Source organism: Megalobrama amblycephala, linkage group LG2 (genome assembly GCF_018812025.1).
Source record: "Megalobrama amblycephala isolate DHTTF-2021 linkage group LG2, ASM1881202v1, whole genome shotgun sequence".
NCBI classification, from domain to species: Eukaryota; Metazoa; Chordata; class Actinopteri; order Cypriniformes; family Xenocyprididae; genus Megalobrama; species Megalobrama amblycephala.
Genome location: NC_063045.1, coordinates 2,465,616 through 2,492,091, shown reverse-complemented (window position 1 = coordinate 2,492,091; position 26,476 = coordinate 2,465,616). Strand labels below are relative to the sequence as shown.

The 26,476-nt window shown below is 36.6% G+C and overlaps 1 protein-coding gene across 1 annotated transcript; it reads right to left on the bottom strand.

The window, feature by feature from the left end:
• Positions 1 to 793: 793 nt before the first annotated feature.
• Positions 794 to 25,826, bottom strand: LOC125263157. The gene is made up of 5 exons (XM_048182071.1): positions 25,676 to 25,826; positions 24,113 to 24,448; positions 16,682 to 17,023; positions 1,792 to 1,907; positions 794 to 1,150 (listed from the first exon to the last, which is right to left on the bottom strand). The coding sequence occupies exons 1-5, from the start codon at positions 25,722 to 25,724 to the stop codon at positions 1,136 to 1,138; spliced, it is 858 nt and encodes a 285-aa protein (XP_048038028.1). The 5' UTR covers positions 25,725 to 25,826; the 3' UTR covers positions 794 to 1,135.
• Between the last annotated feature and the right edge of the window lie 650 nt (positions 25,827 to 26,476).

Sequence of the window (26,476 nt, the reverse complement as noted above, 5' to 3'; positions counted from 1 at the left end):
TACATAAAATAACGAACCATTCAAGCCATGCATGTATTCCCTGAAAACTGAATTCATGATCTTGGCATTTCTAGCACCAAACTCTCCTGTTTAAACTACAGGAACAACAGCAAGGTATTTCTACTTTAAGTTCCGACTCATTCTCGTACCCGTTCACTGTTTGACTGACAACCCAGCTAACAGAATTTGTTATAAGAACGTTCTTTAAATATTCAGTGTTGGTTCTGGGAACATTAAAAACATCCAGTTAACATGTTGATCTGCTTTATCAATGCAGAAATGTTTTCTGTAAACAGATGCAACTGCTGAAAAAGAAGCAATTCAACAAATGTCAAGGGTCAAGAGCTCAACTAACGCAAACCCTGATCTCCATGATGGTGACCTCAAACGAACATCTAAACCTCTGTTAATTCTCAATAAGATCTTCTGTAGACGTGTGACAGAAATAAAGTCAGTCTGGTTAGTAATAAGTGAAGCTGGTAATGCTGTTTGTGGAGTTGTTTAATCAGATCTTCAGAGATTTAATGTCTTTTAGCTTCAGTTCATCTAAGGCTGTGGCTGAAGAAAGTTGTAGTTTGTGCTCTTATTTCTTTTTCTTTCAGTGTTTGTTCACAGCAGGTGTTTGAATGATTGAAAGAATGTTTCAGGAACATCAAACTAACCTTTAAATAACATTCTACTAACATTAAGGAAACTGGACATTTTTAATGTTCCCAGAACCAACACTGAATGTTTAGAGAAAGTTCTTATAACAAAATTCTGTTAGCTGGGAAGCAGCTGGTTTCAAATGCTCCCATGAGGATTTTGTCATTATTTACTCATCCTTATGTTGTTCCAAACCTGTTTGACTTTCTTCTACTGGAACACAAAAGATGTTTTAAAGTCAATGGGGTCCAAAAGTTTCAAGCTCCAAAAGGACATCAAGGAATCATAAAAGTAAATCATACAACTCCAGTGGTTTAATCCATGTCTTCTGAAGTGATATGATCAATCTGTATGATGAAGTGGCCAAAATTCAAGTCATTATTCACTCTCAAATCAAATCATTGATCAACACAGTGTCTGTTTCAGCTTGTGTTATTTTCTGATCCTGTTTCATTTATCCCCTTGTCCTTCATCAATGATCTCTTCTTATTCAGCCCTTATTCACCTGTAAGATAACAGATTCACAGAGTGTGAAAAAAATTAACAGAAAATTACACAAATCCAGTTATACAAAAAAGGTCAGGAAACAAGAGAAACGAGACACAATCAGCAACAGACTAGGAATAATGTGTTTTTAATGTTTCGTGTTTGATGAGAAATTCTCAGTTTAAACTAATTGAATATTTGGCATTTAATCAGAGTTATTAAATTTTGACCCCTGTAATCTGATTATTATTATTGCATTAAGTTGGTTATCAACCATAAACATCCCACAGTTAGGTCAGTGAAATAAATTACTTGTCAGAAAAAAATAATGTCATCTTTTTATGAATCAGATTGTTCTGAAACACTTTAATTACATTACAAATATTTTACAAAGAATTATCAAAAAGACATCATATTTTATCTCTAAATAATGCTGCAGTTTCCTTCATATTTTTTAGTTTATTTGTAAAATTGGTTTGTGTTTGTTTTGACTGTCTCACCTGTAAAGTTCTGTTGTTATGTGATGATGAAAATTAAGATAAAGTAGAATAACTGTTCTCAGTGTACATTTATATCACACCCTGAGTGAAAATATATTTACAAATACCCTTTTACACAGCAAATTCTTCTCTTGTTATTTCAGCTGTATTTAATACTTGCCATTTTGCTTTTGTTAGTCCTGTGGCAACAGTAAATCACAACAGCCATGACCAGTAGAACAACAGGAACACATATTCCTGCAACAGCTCCTGAAGACAGACCTGAACCTGGAACAGCTAAAGGCAGACAGTCATTAGTCTATATAGAGATAAATCAATCAACAATTTGACCTATTTACACCTTTTTGCTTCGGTTATCAGTTTTAAGATAAATGGAACCATCTTGTGAATCTTTAACGATAAGGGCCAAACATCATCATTACACAGATATGTGTTCAACAGTCAAAAACTTCCCTACTATATAATAGACCAGATACAGTCTGCCATGTAAGTGTAGTATGTCCGAAAACATAGTATTCAAAAAACAGTAGGTGAAAAGTCCCCAGATGACCCGCTACTTCCGGTGAAATTCTGAAGTGTGCATATGGACTCTTTACTATCCCATGAGGCCACAGGAGAGGATATGTGAATGACAGTGAAGCGATGCAACTGATGCTGACAGGTCACATGATAATGACATCATGGTGGATATAGTACGTCCAGATTATATTCGTACAACACACATTCAAACTATATAGAACATACGTTTTTAGCAGTCGGCAAGTAAATTAAAATTCAAATGTACTAACGCAATATATGATTTAAAGAAGAAGTAACTTATTTAAAGTCCCATTGAAGTGCTTTGAAACACGCAGCATTATTCAATAGCTGCGTCTCATTTGGAAGGCTGCGTCCTCTGGAGGTCACATTAGAGGGCTGCATACGTCATCAAGGATGTCTCATTTAAGAAAAATAACCGTTAGATTGCAAAGTAAGAAAGAAATTACAGTATTTTACACCTCACAAGGAATAACAGTCGATTTTATTTTATTTTTTTAATTCTTGAGTTGCTTTCTTTTCAACAGTTGCAGGTGTTTTCGGGTTTTGTTGTTGTTAACAGTTAACAGTAGTTATTTAACAGTCTGCTTCGCACATTCAGTTTAACAGCTTTAACTGCAAGCCCAAGAAGGCAAAGATTCAACTGAGCTATGAATTTAAAAACTTATATTTTGTTCTTTCTCTTCTAGTGTATTTAATTCAACTGCTCAGGTAACTTAAAAAAAATATATATATATATTGGTCTGGACATTCTACTGCTGTTCATCAAACTTCTCAAGATACTGCTTTTAATCAATGCAAAAATAATAAAAAAAAGATTAACGCTGTCTTTGCCTAAATTCTGTTTGGGTGGTTCATTCGCCCCAATGGAAAGACTGAATCGTGTAGGAACCATGGACGAACCAGACAAATAAATCATTCAGATGATTCTTTCAAAACATAATTCTAATTCAGAATCGAGGTTTCAGCTCCAACTCGTCTACAGAGAAACCAATGATGATTGCTTTTATGACACACTATGCCTCCTGACAGCAGGAGAAGTGACATACCAAAGGGTCACCCAGGAAGATAAAGAGTCTTTGATCTTCAGATCAGAAGAAACAGAGAAAACAATGCAGGCCCCATTTGTTTCTCTAAGGGACTAAAACATTACAGAAAAAACAATGAAGACCGTTCTACAACTAAAACTGCATCAAAATTGTTCCAAACAATTTTAAATGGACTTATCAAATATCTTTTAACTGCATACATTTTGCAAATTGTGTCCACAAGTACTACTTGTAACCAGTTTGTTTTAGAACACTCACAATTCATGTAAATGTGTTAACTCTTGAATGACTGACTGAAAGTATGCCTTATTTGGACTTAATTTGATTCTTTCCCCCTTTCCTATATCCTGACTTGAATGAAATCTGTTTAAAATGTATTGTATTCCATTTAATAGCAATTATGTTAAAATGGCACTCTCTGCTGAAGCAGAAACGGGATGTAACACCTATGTTTTATTGGGGGCAGAGAAAAGCCCTTTTGAAACAGGACGATGTCTGATTGGCCAAGATTTCTCAGAGGTGTGACAAACAACTAAGTTTAAATTGTCATATTGCAAGATAGTGAACGGGTTAGTTCTGGTAAGAGAAGTCAAGACAAGTACCAAGAACAATGGAGTAACAAGGAGAACAGGCAAGCCGCTCATTCAAGCCATCCAACCTTCACTCACTTTTCTTTTCTTTTCTTTTCTTTTACTTAATTTTTCTTTACCGCTGAAAGTCTCATGTCCTAAGTTTCGCCAAGTTCAACCAACAACTTTTGCCGCTTCAACTCCAGCGACAAAGAGACTTCCTTTCATTGTTCCACACGGACCTGACCTGGACCAATCATCGACTTGGGAAACCCTTCTCTGCACGATGAGGGAAATTCACATTTAAAGTCAACGCAAGCAAGTACCTCCAGATGAAAACTGAACTGGTGCATTTAAATTAATGATTCATGGTTCGTTCGGGTCTTTGAAATGCATTGATAGGAATTCTGTTAATCATCTCTCTCTCTCTCTCTCTCTCTCTCTCTTTCAAAACTCTTTCTCATTTCCTTCTTACTGCAACGCGTATGAATGTATGTGTGGTGTGTGCGTGTGTTGGTGTTAGATTAGTTTGTGTTAGAATAAATAAAATCTCTTGTAGATTTTTAAAAGAAAGTGTCTTGTATTATGTGCTTCTATAATTTAATGTCTTAAACTGCGATCTTAAGTTACCGGGCTTTAATCGGTGTTTTCACAATTGTTGGATATTCATATCCACTAGAAGAGCTTATTACGGCTCGAGCAAATGAACGCTGGACGCATCAGTTGCTCGGTCGTAAACTTACAACTCTTCAGAGGTGGAAAGTCCAGGGGTCAGAAAGTAAAAGTCCTGCCATATTTTTATTCCACCCACTGAAGCATTAATGAGATAAATAAGTGATTAATTGAGTGATGATTGAGCATTATTGAAGACACCTGATGATAACATGCAGAATCACCAAAGGAGAAAATCTCAAAAAACAATTTTTAAGTTTCCATCATCGAGGTCAGGGTTTGTTTTAGTTGAGCTCTTGACCCTTGGTATTTTAATATTAGATTTTGTTGGGGCAGTTTTAACTGCATTAAAATCAACCAGACAAAGATGATCAAAGATGATCAAAGACCAAAGTTAAAAGATGATCAGGTGGTGTTGGTTATGTTTTCACATAATCATTATTTGATCTGAATCACTGAACTCATTTAGAGCTCAATCTCTGAGTTAGATTTACATTATTGATTACAGCATCACTGTGATTATACAGAAGATCAGCTTTATCAATATAATTCAAAGGATTTATTAAAAGTTGTTCTAAAGCAAAAATGGCTCTCATTTGGACACACAGACATCAAGAATCAGTCTGTGAATCTCAACAGTGGTGACCGTCAAAAAGCATGTTGCAATGCATTCTGGGAGCCACCAATCAAAATTCATCCACGGCTCCCATCATGCATTGCTGCATGAATAAATTATGAGCTGAATTGTCTTAGTAATTTTCTTTATTCTTTTTTTCTATTTTTTGCTGTTTTTCTGTGACTTTTTAGTAGCTTGTTTTCTAATGTTCAGAGTTGATCTGTTGATCAGAATATGTTGCTTGTCACCGTCACTGAGATTCACAGGCTGATTCTTGATGTCTGTGTGTGCCTAAGAGAAAGAGTTTTTTCTTTTGATCAGAATAACTTTTAAGAAATCCTTTAGATTATATTGATAAAGCTGATCTTATGCTGTAGAATCACAGTGCTGCTGTAATCAATAATGTAAATCTAACTCAGAGATTGGGCTCTAAATGAGTTCAGCGATTCAGATCAAATAATGATTATGTGAAAACATAACCAACAACACCTGATCATCTTTGAACTTTGCTTGTCTGGTTGGTTTTAATGCAGTTAAAACTGCCCAAAAAAACCTAATATTTAAAAGTCAAGGATCAAGAGCTCAACTAAAACAAACCCTGCCCTCGATGATGGTAACTTAAAAATTGTGATTTTCTCCTTTGGCGATTCTGCTTGTTATCATCAGGTGTCTTCAATAATGCTCAATCATCACTCAATTAATCACTTATTTATCTCATTAATGCTTCAGTGGGTGGAATAAAAATATGGCAGGACTTTTACTTTCTGACCCCTGGACTTTCCACCTCTGCAACTCTTTATAATTCCCTAATAAATTATTTCATTTGAGCTAATTTTACTTCCTAGGGTGTTTTCCCTACAATCGTTACCAATCCCCTATATATTGCACTATATATATTGTACCCTATATATATATATATATATATATGTGCCATTCACCATGTAAAAAATAGTAAATGTGTGAACAAATGACCGATTTCAGCTGCAGCTTCAGCATTTAATGTAGGGGGTGGGGCTTCAGATTATAGAGAGCATTTTATTGGATAGAAAATCTGATGAGAAGGAGTGCAGAGTGATATAATCTACATCACTGATCCATATTGGCAGATGTGAGAGACTGTAAGTAAGTTTTGAACGCTTATATCTCCTAAATACGAATTTTCTTATTGTTTTGGAACCAGAGGTGGGTAATCCAGGGTCCAAAGAGTAAAAGTCCTGCCATATTTTTATTCCACCCACTGAAGCATTAATGAGATAAATAAGTGATTAATTGAGTGATGATTGAGCATTATTGAAGACACCTGATGATAACAAGCAGAATCACCAAAGGAGAAAATCACAATTTTTAACTTACCATCATCGAGGTCAGGGTTTGTTTTAGTTGAGCTCTTGACTTTTTAATATTAGATTTTGTTTGGGCAGTTTTAACTGCATTAAAACCAACCAGAAAAGCAAAGTTAAAAGATGATCAGGTGTTGTTGGTTATGTTTTTACATAATCATTATTTGATCTGAATCACTGAACTCATTTAGAGCTCAATCTCTGAGTTAGATTTACATTATTGATTACAGCAGCACTGTGATTCTACAGCAGAAGATCAGCTTTATTAATATATATATTTTTTTTTTAGAGTTCTGACTTAAAAAAAAAAAAAACAGCTCATTTAAACTCACAGACATCAAGAATCATCCTGTGAATCTCAACAGTGGTGACCATCATAAAGCATGTTGCAATGCATTCTGGGTGCCACCAATCAAAATTCATCCATGCCTCCCATCATGCATTGCTGCATGAATAAATTATGAGCTGAATTGTCTTAGTAATTTTCTTTATTCTCACTATTAAAATTTTGCTGTTTTTCTGTGACTTTTTAGTAGCTTGTTTTCTAATGTTCAGAGTTGATCTGTTGATCAGAATATGTTGCTTGTCACCATTGTTGAGATTCACAGGCTGATTCTTGATGTCTGTGTGTGCCTAAAATATATATATATATAATTTTTTTTTGTGATAAGGACAACTTTTTTAAAAAAAAAAAAATTCTGTATTGATAAAGCTGATCTTGTGCTGTAGAATCACAGTGCTGCTGTAATCAATAACGTAAATCTAACTCAGAGATTGGGCTCTAAACGAGTTCAGTGATTCAGATCAAATAATGATTATGTGAAAACATAACCAACACCACCTGATCATCTCTTAACTTGGCTTGTCTGGTTGGTTTTAATGCAGTTAAAACTGCCCAAACTAAATCTAATATTAAAAAGTCAAGGGTCAAGAGCTCAACTAAAACAAGCCCTGACCTCGATGATGGTAACTTAAAAATTGTGATTTTCTCCTTTGGTGATTCTGCTTGTTATCATCAGGTGTCTTCAATAATGCTCAATCATCACTCAATTAATCACTTATTTATCTCATTAATGCTTCAGTGGGTGGAACAAAAATATGGCAGGACTTTTACTCTTTGGACCCTGGATTACCCACCTCTGTTTGGAACTTACTAGCGTATGGATTCTTATTTTTGTTTAACAAATTCCATGACATATTCTCTTTTTGTTTATTTGGGCAATTATGTATTCTTGTCTGTAGGAGAGTCGGTTTAAAAAAAAAAAAAAACATTTTGAAAAAAATGAAAGGCACTCTCTTTTCACTCCAACATCTTTACTGTGGTGTCACAGACCACATACTCTTAAAGGGTTAGTTCACCCAAAAATGAAAATTCTGTCATTTATTACTCACTCTCATGTCGTTCCACACCCGTAAGACCTTCATTAATCTTCAGAACACAAATTAAGATATTTTAGTTGAAATCCGATGGCTCAGTGATGCCTGCATAGCCAGCAATGATATTTTCTCTCTCAAGATCCATTAATGTACTAAAAACATATTTAAATCAGTTCATGTGAGTACAGTGGTTCAATATTAATATTATAAAGCGACGACAATATTTTTGGTGTGCCAAAAAAACAACTTATATAGTGATGACCGATTTCAAAACACTGAAGTTTCGAAGTGTTATGAATCAGCGTGTCAAATCATGACACGCAATCATGAATCGGATTGCGTGTCAAACCGCCAAACTGCTGAATTGTGTGAGTGGGACTGCTGATTTGACACGCTGATTCATAACGCACCGAATCTTCCTGAAGCAGTGTTTTGAAATCGACACTTTATAAGTCGTTATTTAGTTTTTTTGGCGCACCAAAAATATTCTTGTCACTTTATAAAATTAATATTGATAATATTAATAATAATTTGTGTTCCGAAGATTAATGAAGGTCTTACTGGTGTGGAATGACATGAGAGCGAGTAATAAATGACAGAACTTTCATTTTTGGGTGAACTAACCCTTTAAAAGGTCATACATGTACACCAGATATTGCAGGAATGTTGTATATGAACAACTTTACTCTATTCAGCACACAGAGATTTTACAAAATATACTACAATCCACTTGTGCAATTCTCCCAACACTAAATGAACATATACTGTGTCCTTAGTTTACATCAGTACTGAATCTGATCATCCCCAGAAAATCACAACTCTTTGGAGACTAAAGTCCCTGATATACTCATGACAAAGTTCTTTTTTGTTCATTGTTTAGGAGTAAAAAGAAGTTTGATATATATGAGCAGTGATATACTGCTATCGAACATCTGACTCCACCCACACTGCACAGCAAAATGCCCAGTGTTAAATGAACACCCAAAGTGTACATATGACTCCATCTTACTGGGAGTTAAAAAGTAACACTGAAGCAGTGTTAAAGTTAATGAGATAATTGATTGATAATTGATTGATGATTGAGTGATGATTGACAATTAGTGGAGACACCTGATGATAATAAGCAGAATCACTGAAGGAAAGAGAGAAAAAAGGTCTTAATTAATGATTTATGGAATGTTTTATTTCAAGTCACCATGAAAGAGGTCAGCGTTTGCTTTAGTTGGGCTCTTGACTCTTTACCTTTTATTATTAATTTTCTCTGACTGCTCCAACTTTGTGTTTGTAAAGCACATTTGTTATAGTCAGAGAAAAAAGGATCTGGTCACAATATATTTTTATGAATGTTGAATTAAGCCAGTTGTCATTTAAAGTCTAAATCTCTGACTGTGTGCTTGATGTGTAGCTTTAGTGTTAATGATTGTAGTCATGTGAGTTTACAGCTTGAGATCCAACAGCAGGAAGACCTTTTTTTCTCTTTTTTTTAAGAATAATACATTATGCACTGAAGCTTCAGTGTTTAAACACACAGACATCAAGAATCAGCATCTGATTCTCAAGAACGGTGACGATAAATAAATACAAAATACTGACAAACAGATCGACTCTGAACATCACAGAACAAGCTACTGTCACAACAAAACAACAGAAAAATAAAGCAAACATGAACAATCTACGAAAATTATAGGACAATTCAGCTGCATAATTTATTCATGCAGCAATGCATGATGGGAGCCATGGATGAGTTTTGATTGGTGGCTCCCATCATGCACTGCAACATGAAGCACTTTGTTTGATTGTCACCATTGTTGAGGGTCATATGCTGATTCTTGATGTCTGTTTGTGTTTAAAAATAAAAACTTTTCAGATTGTAAGAGCTCTGCTGGATCTCAACAGATTTACTGTAAAGAAATAATATAACATCTATATCACCAGTTAATGCTGGATGTCACCAATGAATCTGACCATTTCACAATGAGAAAACACAACCATTATGACTGTGATTCCCAAAACATTGTAAACCTAAACTGATAACCTTTGGCTTACAGCACTATTGGGAAACACAGTATAGATCATAGTTTTCTCTGACTATAACAAATGTGCTCTACAAACACAAAGTTGGAGCAGCCAGAGATAAATTAATGTTAATAAAGAGAGTCAAGAGCCCAACTAAAGGAAATGCTTTTCACCATCATGGTGACTTCAAACTAAACTTTCATTCAAACATTAACATCTAAACATCTGTTAATTCTCAGTAAGAACTTTTGTTGATGTGTGACAGAAATCAAATCAAACTGGTTAATAATAAGTGTAATAATGTTTAATGGCTGGAAGTCAGTTGTAGTTGTTGTGTCTCTCTCTTTTTCTCTTGTTGTTTCTTCAGTGATTCTGCTTATTATCATCAGGTGTCTCCACTAATTGTCAATCACCACTCAATCATCAATCAATTATCTCATTAACTTTAACACTGCTTCAGTGTTACTTTTTAACACCCGGCAAGATGGAGTCATATGGAATGTTTAAAAATGTGTTTAAAATGAAATGTTGAAAAATATTAAAATGAAAAGGATTTAATAAATTCTGATTTTAATTCAGCGTGTGTGTGTGTAAAATATATACATCTCATTATAGTCAACGATTGTACGCTGTCAAAGCCAATTTTGTAAAAAATTTGTTAAATAAAGGTACAAAATTGTCACCAAAGGTACAAAACTGGTCTCTTAAGGTACAAATCACAAGGGTACAAATGTGTACCCTTGAGGGTACAGCCCCAGTGACAAGCCATTGTACCCCTTAAGGTACAATTATGTACTTTATTTTCTGAGAGTGATATAAAATATAATCCTATCACTGACTGAAAGTGGTTGTTTATTCATTATTAAGTTATTTTAACAACAGTACTTTCATGCAACAGATTAGGCATTTTGAATTAAAATCTTAAACACACTGGGAGAAAAGAAAAATTTTGCCAATTTTGTCCCATTTTTGAAGGGTCAATTTTTGTACTGTTAAATAAAGGTACAAAACTGGTCTCTTAAGGTACAAATCACAAGGGTACAAATTTGTACCCTATGCTAAGGGTACAAAAACTGTACCCTTGAGGGTACAGACCCAGTGACAAGCCATTGTACCCCTAAAGGTACAATTATGTACTTTATTTTCTGAGAGTGTATGTTTGCACGAGCTCTGCAATTCGGCACTCCAGTAAAGTCACATCACATTTATTTATATAGCACTTTATACAATAGCTTTCTTAAAAAATCAAGTAGCTTTAATTAAACATAAAATATCAATGTCAGTGTCTCATCAGAAGTACAACTTAATTTTCTACTATAATACTGGCTATGTTCATGTTTTCACTCGCGGACATCTGACCTCTATGGACTGAACAGAAGAAATGAACCAGAGAAGATTTTCATGTGAAAGAAGGCAGAGCCTCAGTGCACACCCACCTATTATGTAATCTCCACGGACAGACCAATGGTAGCGTTATGTATTTTATATGAGACGACACGGACACGAGATGACTGCAGATGACAAACTCTTCAATTTGTGTTGACATGTTCGGCCAATATAGAACATCCCTGGCTCTTTCTTTGCATTTTACAACTCCAAGATGTGATTCATGAATTTTCTTCAGCATCTCTTGTCTCAACTTGCTTGGAACAATGAGCTTTGCAGATTTGAAAAGAAGTCCTGATGTGAAGCTTATTTCTTCCTTGAATGTCCAGTATGCTTGAATCAGTTTTGGAACCTCACCTCTCTCTTTAGGCCATCCATCCATGGTCATTTTGCACAGTAGTTGCAGTTCTGGGGAAAACACGCAGCTTTTCTTCAGACACAGGCAGATACGTCGTTATCCAGCACAGCTCTAACTCTTGACCAAGTAAGTCTTCTGTATGCTCATTCAGGTATGCACGACTTAGTGCATCAGCGATATGCATCTCTTTAGCTGGTTTGTAGGTTACCTTTAGGTTGTATCTTTGAAGTCTGAGAAGCATGGGCTGTAACCTGGGTGGAGCTTGGTGCAGTGATTTCTTGAAAATACTTTCCAGTGGTTTGTGATCACTTTCAACTTCCACTTCCTTGCCATAGATGTATTGATGAAATTTCTCGCATCCATAGACTATTGGAAGTAATTCTTTTTCAATTTGTGCATATCTTTTTTGAGCATCAGTTAAGGCACGTGATCCATAAGCAACTGGTTTTTTATCTTGCAGAATGACTGCCCCGATACCTTCTGAGCTGGCATCAACTGAGAGTGTCAGTGGTTTCTGTACATCAAAGAACTTCAATGTTGGAGCATTCATCAGCAAAGTCTTCATTTTTGTGAAGCTTTCTTGTCCCACACAGCAAAAGGACTCCGTATCGGATCCACCACGGAGGTATCGCGCAGAGGTGGAAAGTCCAGGGCTCAGAAAGTGAAAGTCCAGGGCTCAGAAAGTAAAAGTCCTGACATATTTTTTTTCCACCCACTGAAGCAGTGTTAAAGTTAATGAGATAATTAAGTGATTAATTGAGTGATGATTGAGCATTATTGAAGACACCTGATGATAACAAGCAGAATCACCAAAGGAGAAAATCACAATTTTTAAGACACCATCACAGAGGTCAGGGTTTGTTTTAGTTGGGCTCTTGACCCTTGACTTTTTAACATTAGAATTTACTTGGGCAGTTTTAACTGCATTAAAACTAACCTGACAAGCAAAGTTAAAACATGATCAGGTGGTGTTGGTTATGTTTTCACATAATCATTATTTGATCTGAATCACTGAACTCATCTAGAGCCCAATCTCTGAGTTAGATTTACATTATTGATTATAGCAGCACTGTGATTCTACAGCACAAGATCCAGTTTTTTTTTTTGTTTTTGTTTTTTCCAAAATAATTCAAAGGTTTCATCAAAAGTTCTTGGGGAAAAAAAGCCCTCATTTAGACACACAGAGATCAAGAATCATCCTGTGAATCTCAACAGTGGTGGCCATCATAAAGCATGTTGCAGTGCATTCTGGGTGCCACCAATCAAAACTCATCCACGGCTCCCATCATGCATTGCTGCATGAATAAATTATGAGCTTAATTGTTTTAGTAATTTTCTTTATTCTCACTATTTTGTTTTTTGCTGTTTTTCTGTGACTTTTTAGTAGCTTGTTTTCTAATGTTCAGAGTTGATCTGTTGATCAGAATATGTTGCTTGTCACCGTCGTTGAGATTCACAGGCTGGTACTTGATGTCTGTGTGTGCCTGGAAGAAATTTTCTTTTGATTTATTCAGAACAACTTTTGTGAAACCCTTTGGATTATACTGATAAAGCTGATTTTGTGCTGTAATCAATAACGTAAATCTAACTCAGAGATTGGGCTCTAAATGAGTTCAGTGATTCAGATCAAATAATGATTATGTGAAAACATAACCAACGTTACCTGACCAGCTTTTCTCTTTGCTTGTCTGGCTGTTATAATTCAGTTAAAACTGCCCAAACAAATTCATATATTAATAAGTGAAGGGTCAAAAGCCCAACTAAAGCAAACCATGACCACTGTGATGGTGTCTTAAAAATTGTGATTTTCTCCTTTGGTGATTCTGCTTGTTATCATCAGGTGTCTTCAATAATGCTCAATCATCACTCAATTAATCACTTATTTATCTCATTAATGCTTCAGTGGGTGGAAAAAAAAATATGGCAGGACTTTTACTTTCTGAGCCCTGGACTTTCCACCTCTGCCGCGAACGGACCCGTATCGGAGTCCACTTGCTCGCAGTGACGGATCCGCAACGAAGGCGGATCACGGACCCGCCTTGGCTCCGCGCTGCATCCGCTCCGCATCCGCGATTAAAACCTTACCTCCGCGGCGGGTCCGTTTGGGACCCGCAAATTGATACAGCCGTTACAGTAAAGGCGCGTGCGCGTCCGCGGATCCGACATGGGTCCGCTCAGGATCCGCTGATTGACAGTAGAATTTATGGTGCCGCCCGGATGCGGATCTGATCCTCTGGGCGGCGTCAAAACGGATGTGACAGTCACGCGGGTTTGGCGACTTGAATGCGGATCCGCCTAGGAGTCCCTTGCTGTGTGGGGTTGCTCTTCCTCCCAGTGCCACTGAACATCAAGTTTGGAATGAATTTGGATAGGTATTGCACCATAAGTGCTTGTTTGTTTTCAGGTGGTGGCATCTGCACTATTGCTCTCACCTTTTCGTCATCTGGCTTAAGACCTTCTTCTGTAATTATGTGTCCAAGATATTTTATTTTTGATGTTCTTATCTGGCACTTGCTCTTGTTTAGTTTTAGGTTCCATTCTCTTGCTCTTTCCAGCAGCTTGATGAGTCTGTTATCGTGCTCTTCTGTTGTCTCTCCCCATACTAGGATGTCATCAATGACATTGACCACACCTTCAAGACCTTCTATCATCTGCGCGACCGCACGCTGGAAGACTTCAAATGGTAAGCGAAGAAATCTATACCTCCCTATTGGCGTGTGGAACGTGCAGAGTTTCGAGCTCTCATCATCCAGTTTTATTTGCCAGAATCCTTGATTAGCGTCCAGGACTGAGAATATCTTTGCATTTGGCATGCTGGATACCACTTCTTCCACTGTCAATAGAGGATAATGTTCAAGCTTTATTGCTTTATTTAGGTCTTGTGGATCCATGCATATACGTATCTTGTTTGGTTTCACCACTGTTACCATGCTGTTCACCCAATCTGTCGGTTCTGTTTGCTTTATGATTACACCCATGCTTTCCATCTTGTGTAGCTCTTCAACTATTTTGTCCTTGAGTGCTACAGGAACCTTTCTTGGTGAATGGATCACTGGTGATACATCGGGGTCTGTTTTGATGTGATGCTCAATTGGCAAGCAACCAAGGCCAGAAAAGAGGTCATCAAAGTCTTTCAAGATGTCATCTTTAGTCTTTATTTCATATATTCTTCTCACCATCCCTAATTTTTCACAAGTTGTGCAGCCAAGAATTGCAGAATTGCCGTCAACCACTTGAAATTGAATATTGTGCTTTTGGTTTTTGTAGGTGAAGGTGAGCTGAACTTGTCCCACAGGCGACATCTTGTGGCCAGAATATGTAATTAAGTGACAGGTGGATTTTTTGAATTTTCTTTGGGTTTCCAATGATTTGAACAAATTGTTGGGTATTACATTACATGCAGCCCCTGTGTCTAATTTAAATGTAATGTTCTTGTTGTTCATTTTCAGGCTTTCAGTCCATTTGTCATTTTCACTTTTTGTTTTAGTGGTGACTGTGTGCACATTTTCCATTGTGTGTGTTATCTGCACATCCATGGTTCCAACAAAGAAATCATCTTGTTCATCACTTTGTTCATCTTGTTCATCTTGTTCTATTGCCTGTATTTTCTTGGTGGAGGCTTGCGTTCTGTACATTTTCGCAAAGTGGTTTCTTTTGTTGCATGCTTTGCAAGTTTGTCCATAAGCTGGGCACTTTTTGTATTCATGCTGATAACCACACCTTGAACATTTCACGTTTGATTTATGGTGACTTTCCATTGCATGCTGTTTACTTTTTTGTTCACGTTGCATTATTTTGCCTCCTCTTGTCTTTTTGTTTTTGACACTACTTATTTTGTTCACATCTATTTCTTCAGCTAGCATTTTCATCTGACTTGATGTCAACTCGTTGGCCCGACAGATGTCAATGGCTTTTTCCAATGTGAGGTCTGCCTCACGCAACAATCTTGCACGAACACTGTCGTCTTTTATCCTGCATACAATTCTGTCCCTGATCAGCGAATCAGTCAAATCGCCAAATTCACAGTCTTTCGCCTTGTGTTTGAGATCTGTGACGTATGCATCAATTGTTTCTTCTGAGCCTTACGCTCTCGTAAAAAACATGTGGCGAATGTACGGAAGATTCTTTCTGGGCTCACAATATTCTTTGAATTTCTTTTTCAGTTCCTCAATTTTATTAACTTCTCGCTCCGTGAACTGGAATGTGTTGTACACTTTAATGGCTTCTTCACCCGCAATATGAAGAAACGTAGCACACTGTACTGTCTCTGATTTCTCTGCCACGCCACTAGCAATGAGGTACAACTTCTGAATTTCTGAAGCCATACCTTCCAATTTTCCGCCAAGTTGCCTTGAAGAGACAAAGCTGATGGTGGCTGCAGTAGCGAAATCTTTTCAGTTGTGCTTTTCTTTTCTTTTCTTTTTCTTTTTTTATCCCACTTCTGACACCATGTTATGTATTTTATATACTTTAGAATAAGACGACACGGACACGAGATGACTGCAGCAACGGGGTCTCTTTACTGAAAACGACTGTCGATGACGTCACACAGGTACGGGTAGTCCAATCATACAAAATACGTGACAGGTAGAACAAAGGTGTTTACCAGCCGGAGCCAAGTTTTGTGGAAGTTTGCTTTGGCAAGCTGTTTCGAACTTCCAAAATAAACTCCAATCGGACATTGTTTTGGCCTGATTTTGTTCGAAATACATCACATCAGTTCATTCTTCAATTTCGCATAAAGTATATCAGGATCTTAATCAGGACATTTGTGTAGAAAATGACTCCTGCCCCAAATCTGTAAAATGATTGTGTGTGTGTGTGTCTGTGTGTTGAGAGGTTGCTCAGGTGTGATGATGTTCATATAGATAAAAACATTATACATTCTGATTGTAGTAATAACAGAATGTTGTATAATTCAGTGATCTATAGCCTCACCTAAAGCATTTATGCATGAATATATGTATATACTGTATATGTGTGTATCCGTGTATATAAACATTTATAGCATATATACATGATTGAGATGATCACAATTATTTTTTAACATTAAGAGAAGTCTGCAAAGAAAACTTTTAAATTAAGCCAATAAAAGTTTTGAACAGTACTGAATAACTAAATGACACTCACCACTCACAGTAACACTGAATCTCTTGACGCTGTTACTGCTGATGCTGAGGAAATGCTGGATGCTGCTGCTGTTGGTGATCTCTAGTTTATATTGTCCAGTGTCTGTGGTTTTAACGTTTCTGATGTTGAGAGATCCAGTTTGATGATCCAGCTGCAGTCTGTCTCTGAATCTCCGAGATTTCCAGATTTCTGGACCCCAACTGATATAAGCGATGCGATTGTCATTAAAATACCACATAATTGAATCACCTTGGTCTATTATTACGCCAGTATCTAACATGATATATTGTCCCTCCATCACTGACTTCATCTTGACTTCATTTGTATCTGCAGCAGACACACCTGAAATACAAACAAAGAGTTACACGTAGGGTCTTTTTTGTGAAAAAAAAAAAAAAATCAACAAGAGAAAAAACAGGAGAAACAAAATTAGCACATGGCTATACTGTAATCTATCTGAATACTTGGCTCTGAGTGACTGTAATAATGGCTAAAACAGTTTAATGCACAGGTAGTTTTAGTCAAGTTTAATTACCATTCAACTTTAATCTCTTTATCCCGCACACATAAACTTGCTGTCAAACACTGCTCTGCAACTTTTATCAATAAAACAGCTTCGCTACTGAAAAGCTATATTACATTTCTCAGCAATGAGGTTTTTACTGTTTTTGAAGTAATTAAACTTGCAGCAAAAAAAATCAGTGAAAGCTTTACTTTTAAATGGCAACCTAGGTGAACTTCACTTTATGCAAATTTTGTTCTTATGAATACATTTTGCATCAAATTCTTTGGACTTTGGATAAGATGCTGATTATTCAATCATTACACAATAGACAAAACTTTCAGAACAGCATGATTTTTAAGCAGTTTTAAGGGTGGGTTGCACCAATAAGGATTAAGTTTAAATCTAGATTTAATCAAGGTTTATCTAATAATTCTAATTCTGTTGCACCAAACTTTAAACCTTGCTTCAAAATAAGCAGGTTTACATTTAAACCATCATTTTCATCCTGGATTTAATTTAATATTTAAGATAGATTTTCTTTACAGGGCTCCAGACTGCAACTTTCCTGCTGGTGCGATCCAAATGTGTTAGCAGTCACGCTGGCGTGACCACCACAACATTGCCCAACACCAAATGGCAAATGTAATAAAAGCGGGAAAAAAAACTGTGCAACTCATTTGTGCTTCATGGAGCGTTTACAGTTTGGACCAATGTCAGTGCAGCGCGAGGCACGAGCTACTCACAGGCCGATCTTGATCACGTGACATTGTTACTACACAGTGCTGGGAGATCCAGTAAAGAAGCATTTACATTAGCCTCAGAATTAATAATATCACTTCTGTCTTGTGTGTCAAGTTAACCGCTTAAAGGTGCTCTAGAATTGAAAATTGAATTTACCTTGGCATAGTTAAATAATTAGAGTTCAGTACATGGAAATGACATACAGTGAGTCTCAAACTCCATTGTTTCCTCCTTCTTATGTAAATTCGATTTGTGCAAAAGACCTCTGAAGAACAGGCGAATCTCAACATAACACCGACTGTTACGTAACAGTCGGGATCATTAATATGTACGCCCCCAATATTTGCATATGCCAGCCCATGTTCAAGGCATTAGACAAGGGCAGGACGTCTGGATGTGCACAGGTGAATCATCAGACTAGGTAAGCAAGCAAGAACAACAGCGAAAAATGGCAGATGGAGCAATAATAACTGACATGATCCATGATAACATATTTTTAGTGATATTTGTAAATTGTCTTTCTAAATGTTTCGTTAGCATGTTGCTAATGTACTGTTAAATGAGGTTAAAGTTACCATCATTTATTACTGTATTCACGGAGATAAGAGCCGTCGCTATTTTTCATTTTTAAACACTTGCAGTCTGTATAATTCATAAACACAACTTCATTCTTTATAAATCTCTCCAACAGTGTAGCATTAGCCGTTAGCCACGGTGACGGAGCACAGCCTCAAACTCATTCAGAATCAAATGTAAACATCCAAATAAAAACTATACTTTGTTTTCATTTGTTCCCCATTACTCATTTGTTGTCAAAGTTAATGATTACATTGCACATTATCCGTTATCGTCTGTCTGTGTATTTATCTGTTCAGTTATTTGTCTGGTGCTGTGTTCTCACACTATGTTGCAAGTTTCCTGCTGTGGATTATCTTTTTTTTGTTTAGTTTAATGAAGTAAAATTAAAAAAACAAAAATCATAAAAAATATATATAATTCTAAAAGGTTCCGCATTGCCTCTCCTCATCTTCATGCCTGACCCGACATGACCCGTCCAGTAAATGAAATGTCACAAAAGAAAGCGGTACTATAAAAGGTTAAAGAAATGTTTAAATTACATAAAAGCTGAAAACATATTGGAGATTTAAGAGGTTTTTTTTTTTTTTTGTAAGTAATGGTATAATAAAACAAAGTGATCTACAAGTGCAACACATTTGTATGAACTTCTGGAACAGTGTTAGGAAGAAGTTCCTTAAAAATATTTGATTACCACTGTAGAGTATGTTCAGCTCTTATATCTGACTACTTTACTTTGATGAAAGTAGTTTTGTCATGAGTCAGGTTTGATTTTCTCTTTGTTTCTTTTGTTCCTCTATTATTATTGCCACTTAGGCTCAGCTGTTTGTCGTTGCAATCAGCGCTCGTGCTGATCAGCTTCTCACCTGTTTCTTCTCTACTCTGATTTTTCTGCCTGCTGTTTTCTCGTCTTTTTGCCAGATGATTGTTTCCGAGTTGTGGTGTGTAACTCAGCTCTTCTTTGCAGCCCTGATATGTGTGAGATGTTAATTGTATGTTCGTCTCGATCTCAGTCTCAGTACCTGTCCAGACACCTGACTGTTTCACTCCATCACCTACATCAAAAAAAGCCTGGTTTCTACTCTGTCTACCATTTGCCAGGAACAGTTAAGGATTTTCTTCCACCAGAGGAGTTTCCGAGTCCAGGACTGAGCGACTCCCGAGGACTCGGTGCTCAGCAGACTGACTGTGTTAAACCTTTTGAACATTTAATAAACTCTGTCTGTAACTGCCTCTTCGCTTCTGGGTCGTCTGCTGCACATAAGTTTAGGTAGTTTAAAATTTAAATCCCATGATCTCTTTTTTATCTTCAATTTGTACGTTGCTTTAACTTAGTACAATACATTGAGACATTAAACTGCATAAATTCAACTGATGATCTCTAAGAATAAGCCGTTTTTATCCCAGAAAGATTTAAAAAAAGTTATTCATTCGTTTATCGTCTCAAGATTAGACTACTGCAATTCGTTATATTATGCTCAAAATAAAGTCTTACCCTGCGTTCCATTCGGAAGGGCTCATCCCTATGCCCTAATCCCTTCAAAGGGTTTACTCTATGGAGTGAGAGCTTCGGAAGGGTGTAGGAGTAAAAAAAAAAAAATTTTTTGGAACGCACTTCAGCGTCATCTTAAGGAGACAATCAAGGAGGCGCCTTCATCTTTTTTCCCCTGGTTTACTCTTTGATTTAATACGCATTAATTTAACATTATAAGCTACTGCCGGTGTTTTACTTTAAATATAATGTATATTGTGTCTATGTATTTGAAACATTTGAATGGACTGATAAAGGGAGTTGTAAAGTATTTTTGTTGAAGTACAATGTCGTTTTGACCATAATAATGTACCAAATCTAACTCGTATAAATATTACAGTAATATAGAAAAATACTATACATACATTAATAGGTAAAATCGAACTCCTATATCCTCCTGTACCCATTCTGTGACGTCCAACAACTTCCCTGTGCAAAGGATAATGGGGGCCCAAAGTGTCCATCAGTTCCGAAGGGCCCTTTGAAGTGGCCAGTTTTGAGCACTTCGGTTTGGAACGACCCTTCAATGGCGGCCATGATTATTTTCACTCCGAAGTGCCCTTTAGAGGGCAATATATACCGTTTGGAATGCACCGTTAGACAGACTGCAAATGGTCCAAAATGCAGATGTAAGAATGCTCACAGGCACTGGTAAATTAGATCATATTACCCCGGTGTTAAAATCATTGCATTGGCTGTCTGTTTCTTTTAGGATTAATTTTACAATTTTATTATCTGTAGGCATATTTAAGTCTCTACATGGCTTAGCTCCATATTATATTGCTGATCTAATTCAAGAACAAAACCCAATAAGATCCCTACGATCTCAATCACAGAAACTTCTTGTTGTTTCCCGGTCGAAGATGAAATCCAGAGGGGACTGTGCATTTGCGGTCGCTGCCGCTAAATTATGGAACAACCTGCCATTATGTTTTAGGGATGTACCGACGCTCGGTCAGTTTAAAAGTCATTTGAAAACATACTGATACAGGTTGCTAGTATCATATATGCCTCTTGTTAAGATGTATTTTGACTGTCTTTTTAAGGTTTCTTTTTATATTACTTACATAATTATATGGATGTTAGGGCTGTGACGGTAGGCATGACAACCGCGCCACTGCGGTGGTGAAGTTGCCTAACTGAAGTGTGACATTTTTTATATATAATATATATATCAGAGGTCACGTTAACTGAAAATTTTCCGTCATTGATGGATTTTTTTTTAGCAGTGACGGAAAAAAATCTGCAGGCCGTCCATCATTTTGACACATTATGTAGCTTGTAACTGTAATTCCCATCCCTGTCCAGTAGGTGGTGAGTGCGCTCTAGTGTGGCAGCAGAGCGCGAGTTCAGTCTCCAGAACAAAATGAAAACACTGCGCTTGATTACACACAGACGAGCACTCAGATTAAAGGTGCTAAAGAGGATCTTTTCGTCGACTGAGAATCCAAAGACTGTTACTGAGTTTTTGAATTGAGCGCATGCGTAAGAACAACCCCCCCTCCTTTCGAGTGAAAGCCCCCCAAAACTCGTGCACGAGTATTGGAACACGAGTGTCACCACCGGCATTCGCTGTGTCGTGTTAGTGGATTCATTATGTCGGACTCACCGCAGGTAACTCATAATCTGCAGTTGTTACTCCTGTCTCCTGACAAAAACATTGTATGCGGCGCCTGTGGAGTGTGGAAAGTTACTGGTAGTGATGTGTCGTTCTTGAACGATTTGTTCATTTTGAACAAATCTTTAATGTGACTCGGTAAGAACGAGTCGTCTCGGGGGGTGATTCGTTCAGTCGCGCATACGCAATATTCTGTAGGTTCTGTACTGCTAGTAGTAGTTCACCTGTTGATTTAATTGATTAGTTCATTTCATGAGTCTTTCGGGTTTTGAGTCGTTCCTTAATCACGTGACAGACCCATACGCCAAACCAATGCATTCTGAGCCGGAAAGAGAATTGATTAGTTCTTTTTATGAGTCTTTCGGGTTTTTGAGTCCTTCCTAATCACGTGACAGACCCATACGCTAAACCAATGCTGTGTGACCCAAGCACATTATATTTCTTAGTAAATAACTTTAACTCTCCAGTTTTATTTGAGTTTGTGTTACAACTGTTAAAGCTGAAGTTAACGTAACCTTGATGTTTTAAACTAACATTAATAATTCAAATTCAAAATGTTATTTGCTTTTAATTTATGTCATTATGTCCTTTTTGAGCAATCTTCTTATACATATATTAGACCAATATGTCAAGTCTGCCTAGGAAAAGCAATTATTATAACAGCAAACTCAAAATTGGAGTAAAAATGAACAAACTAGGCTATAAATACTTTGTATTGTAGGCTTGGATTAGCCTAGTGTTTATTTACAGATAGACAGTCAAAAAGATAAATTAATCAATATTTTATTTATAACAGGGCTTTATTTATTTATAAAATAGTAACACACCACAGATCCTCAAGAAACAGTAACAAAAACATAGTGACAGAAATGTCAGAAATAGCGTATGGGTCTGTCACGTGTTTAAGGAACGACTCAAAACCCGAAAGACTCATGAAGAGAACTAATCAATTCTCTTTCCGGCTCAGACTGCATTGGTTTAGCATGGGACTGCCTGTCACGTCATTAAGGAATGACTTAAACCCGAAGACTTGTCAGACAAGAGGTGAGGTGAGCTTAATCAGCTTGTCATAAACTGAAGACCCAGGTAAAGAATGAATTAATCATTTTTGAATCTTATAGCATTGTAGTTTTGTATTGTTTGTAGTGGGATCAACGTTTGCATAAGTAGTAGATGTGTTGGGGAAGTAACACGTAAAATTTTAATTACATTTTGCTAAAATGAACGAAATGAACGAAATGACTTGAAAAAAGATTTGTTCATTTTGTTGAATGAGACTCAAAAGTCCGAGTCGGTAAAATGATCCGAACTTCCCATCACTAGTTACTGGAGCACGCAGCTGCGCTCGTATCTCACAAGGAACGTCACGGCAGTGATTGACAAGTCAGAGGGCCAATCGTTTACGCGATGATCGTGTAAACGATTGGCTGATGTTTTTAAGGCCCTACCTCGTGCACAGATGATGTATATTATTATTATTCCTTTCAGTGAATCTAATAAATAGTCTTTTATCAGTTAGTAAAGACAGTTTCAAGTAATATTGCAAAAATGTATAAAACAAAACATCCTCTTTAGCACCTTTAAGTCTTTAATTTTATAATAATTTTATAATAATAAAGTTAATTATGCTTAATTATGCTTACTTACATAACTGTTTTGTTATTTTTCTATAAGTTCATGGTCAACGAATGGCTTTTCTGAGTTATAATGTTACGTGACATTGTTTGCAACTGATTGAACTGACGTGATGCAGATTTCGGTAAGATAGTATCTTTCAACTTATTTTTTGATTTTCATTCATTTTTATTTTGTTATGTACAGTAGTAAAGAGGAAAGGATGATCGCATTCACTCACAATCTGTGACGTGTTCAAGATGAACTGAAAGTGACTGAAAGTGACGCAGTCTTTGATCAACTTTCTTTTCATAATATAAATAAATGCATAACTAGGCCCATTTGCTTAGTGAAGTTTGTGAATAAAAATGAAAATGTGGACGAAATCAGAAGCTATTAAATGACTTATCAAAATATAAAAATTCAAATGACGGGTAATTATTGATTATGGATTTTTTTACGATCCTGTCCATCAAAATGACGGTGAAACGCAAGTCTAACGCAACCTCTGAGATATATATATATATATATATATAAAATACAACCAAACCCAAGCCACCCCCCCCCGGGCCCCACCACCGCAACACCGGCGGTTGTTGGTGATTTACAACCGCGGTAGTAAAAATTTGCCACCGTCACAGCCCTAATGGATGTGTTCCTTTTTTAAAAAAAACAAAACAAAAAATAAAACAGCTCATTGTGTTACTGTTTGTACAGCATTATGGTCAGTGTTGTTGTTTTATTCAGTGCTTTATAAATAAATTTGAATTTGAACTAAAACCTGAAAAATGGAGGTGTTCTAAAATTTTTGATTGTTATGCTTTAATAATTTAATAAATGACTCACCATGGACAGAAACACTGAAGATCTTTTCACTGCTGTTGCTGCTGCTGATGACCTCTAGATGATAACGTCCAGCATGTTCGGTTCTGGTGTTTGTGATGGTCAGAGATCCAGTCTGATGATCCAGCTTCAGTCTGTCTCTGAATCTCTCAGTACCTTCATTACACTGAACATCTGTACAGATCTTACTCTGGTCTCTATTGATTTTAGCGATGCGAATGTCATTAAAATACCATATAATTCTGTCTTGTTGGTTTGTTTGAACACCAGTGTGAAAAATGATTGAATCTCCCTCTTTCACAGACACTGACACTCCATCTGCATCAACACCAGACACACCTGAAGAAGAAATGAACAGTGAATAGTGCTGTGAACATACACAATCTCTTATATCATGGGTGATCTTAAATAAATTTTTAATTTCAAAGCTTATATCAATATTTATCTTGAGCTCAGATACCTTCTCATGGCAAGATGCCATGTTACTTTTTATAGCAACTAAGTTGTAGTGGACTCAAAAAAAGTTGCAAATTGCATTCACTTCATCTTCAATATGCATTTATGGGACACTCTTTAGAAATGATCAAAATTATACTTAACTTTCATGTGGACAAGAGCATGTTGAAGCATATTTTATTATTTTAATTTTTTACATTAATTAAAACTGGGAAGTACATGTATTGTATTTTGAAAGACACCACCCTTTCCCACCTCAACACATCCCACATCAATCTGGTGATTCAAGCTGTTATAGTATCCAATATTGTTCATTGTTACTGCAGTTATTGTTCCTAAAAAAAATTTGATCTTCATCTGATACCACATTACCAACAATCAATATAATAACTGTTGCATCCCACTCGGTGTGACTTTATTGTGGCCTAATGACCTTTCACATTCTTGAATGTACATAGACGCACAGTGATCACTCTACAAATGATTCAATGTTAGTTTAGTTCAGTTATTTCTGATAACAAAATTCAACTTATGCTAAAAACGCTACTGATTGATCCTAGCATGCATTAAACAACAGAACGACCTGGAATATTTCTTTAACGACCCCTCTCTCCCAAGGATGGATTTTGATCCTGCGAGGAATTGGGGGACCACATTTTTTGGAGGCTTCCCACTTATCGCAACTGATATATAACAAATTATGAGTAAAGTGAAGTGACGTGACTTGTAGTCAAGTATGATGTCCCAAGTCCCATGCACAAAAATGTACTATGCCTATAGTATCAGAAATTAAAGCTTTAGTAAGATGTCCAGAGGGAACTGCAAGTGCTGAGGAGGTTCCAGGAACAAAAAATGTTCGTTTTCAACACCTGAATTAGGGACGACTATAAAATAAAATTGTATTTATCATCTATATTTAAAACAGTGAATCGAAATAATAGGCCCTTCCTATTTCTATAACAACGTCTAATTTCCCGGCTGCTTGAAACAGTTATTACTAAATAATAAATGTATTTCCTTCGCGAGTAAAATGATAGATGGTAAAATAAACACATGCGCCATTTGTTGCTTTAGACCGGAAAAAGGGATTGTAACAAATAAATGTCTTACCATGCACGAACGAAACATACACTGTGAGAAAAACAAAGGGGCGATTCATTTTCACTGCTGTTCTTCTGAAAAATTAGTGCAGATTTGGTTAACATAGCCTAATAGCGATTCTGTTCTGTTACATACGCCATCGCCTTTGACTCGCGGAAGTTAAAAACGAAAGTAGCCTAGAACTAAAAAGCATGTACTGTAACAGCATTCGACCACTAGAGGTGAGTATTCCCACACAATAAACGATTCATGTAATGTAATATTTGCTTAGGCAGTTATCACTATTACTGTTGTATTACGGTTTTTAAAGGGTCATGAAACCCCAAAACACTTTTTTTGAGATGTAAACAGATATGTATAGGCTGCACATCATTGAAAACACTAAAGGTACTCAATGTTATTCATAAGTGAAAAATAGTTATTTTTGCATTTTTCAGAGCGATTTCTGACTTCCTGTTTGAAAAGCTGAGTCAGAGCAACGTCACAAAATCTGACGTCATCGTGTACTTTCGAACATGCTGACGTAGACCGTTTCGAGCGATTCTTGACATATATTCATGACATAAAGCTCATTTAATCCAATCACTGCGCTGTAGTATGCATAAGATTATAATTGCGGTATTATGCATGAGGAAGTATCGCTTCTCTCGCCTCGGTCTGTTGTCATTCAGAGACGTACCGTTGGTGCTCGTTTCCTCAGTGCCACAACACAATGTGTTTTCCTGCGACGCGACCAGAGCAGAGGTTTGTGTGCATGTGGATTGTTTTGCTGTAATCTACCAGCACAAATGGAAAATATGTCCGCGTGAG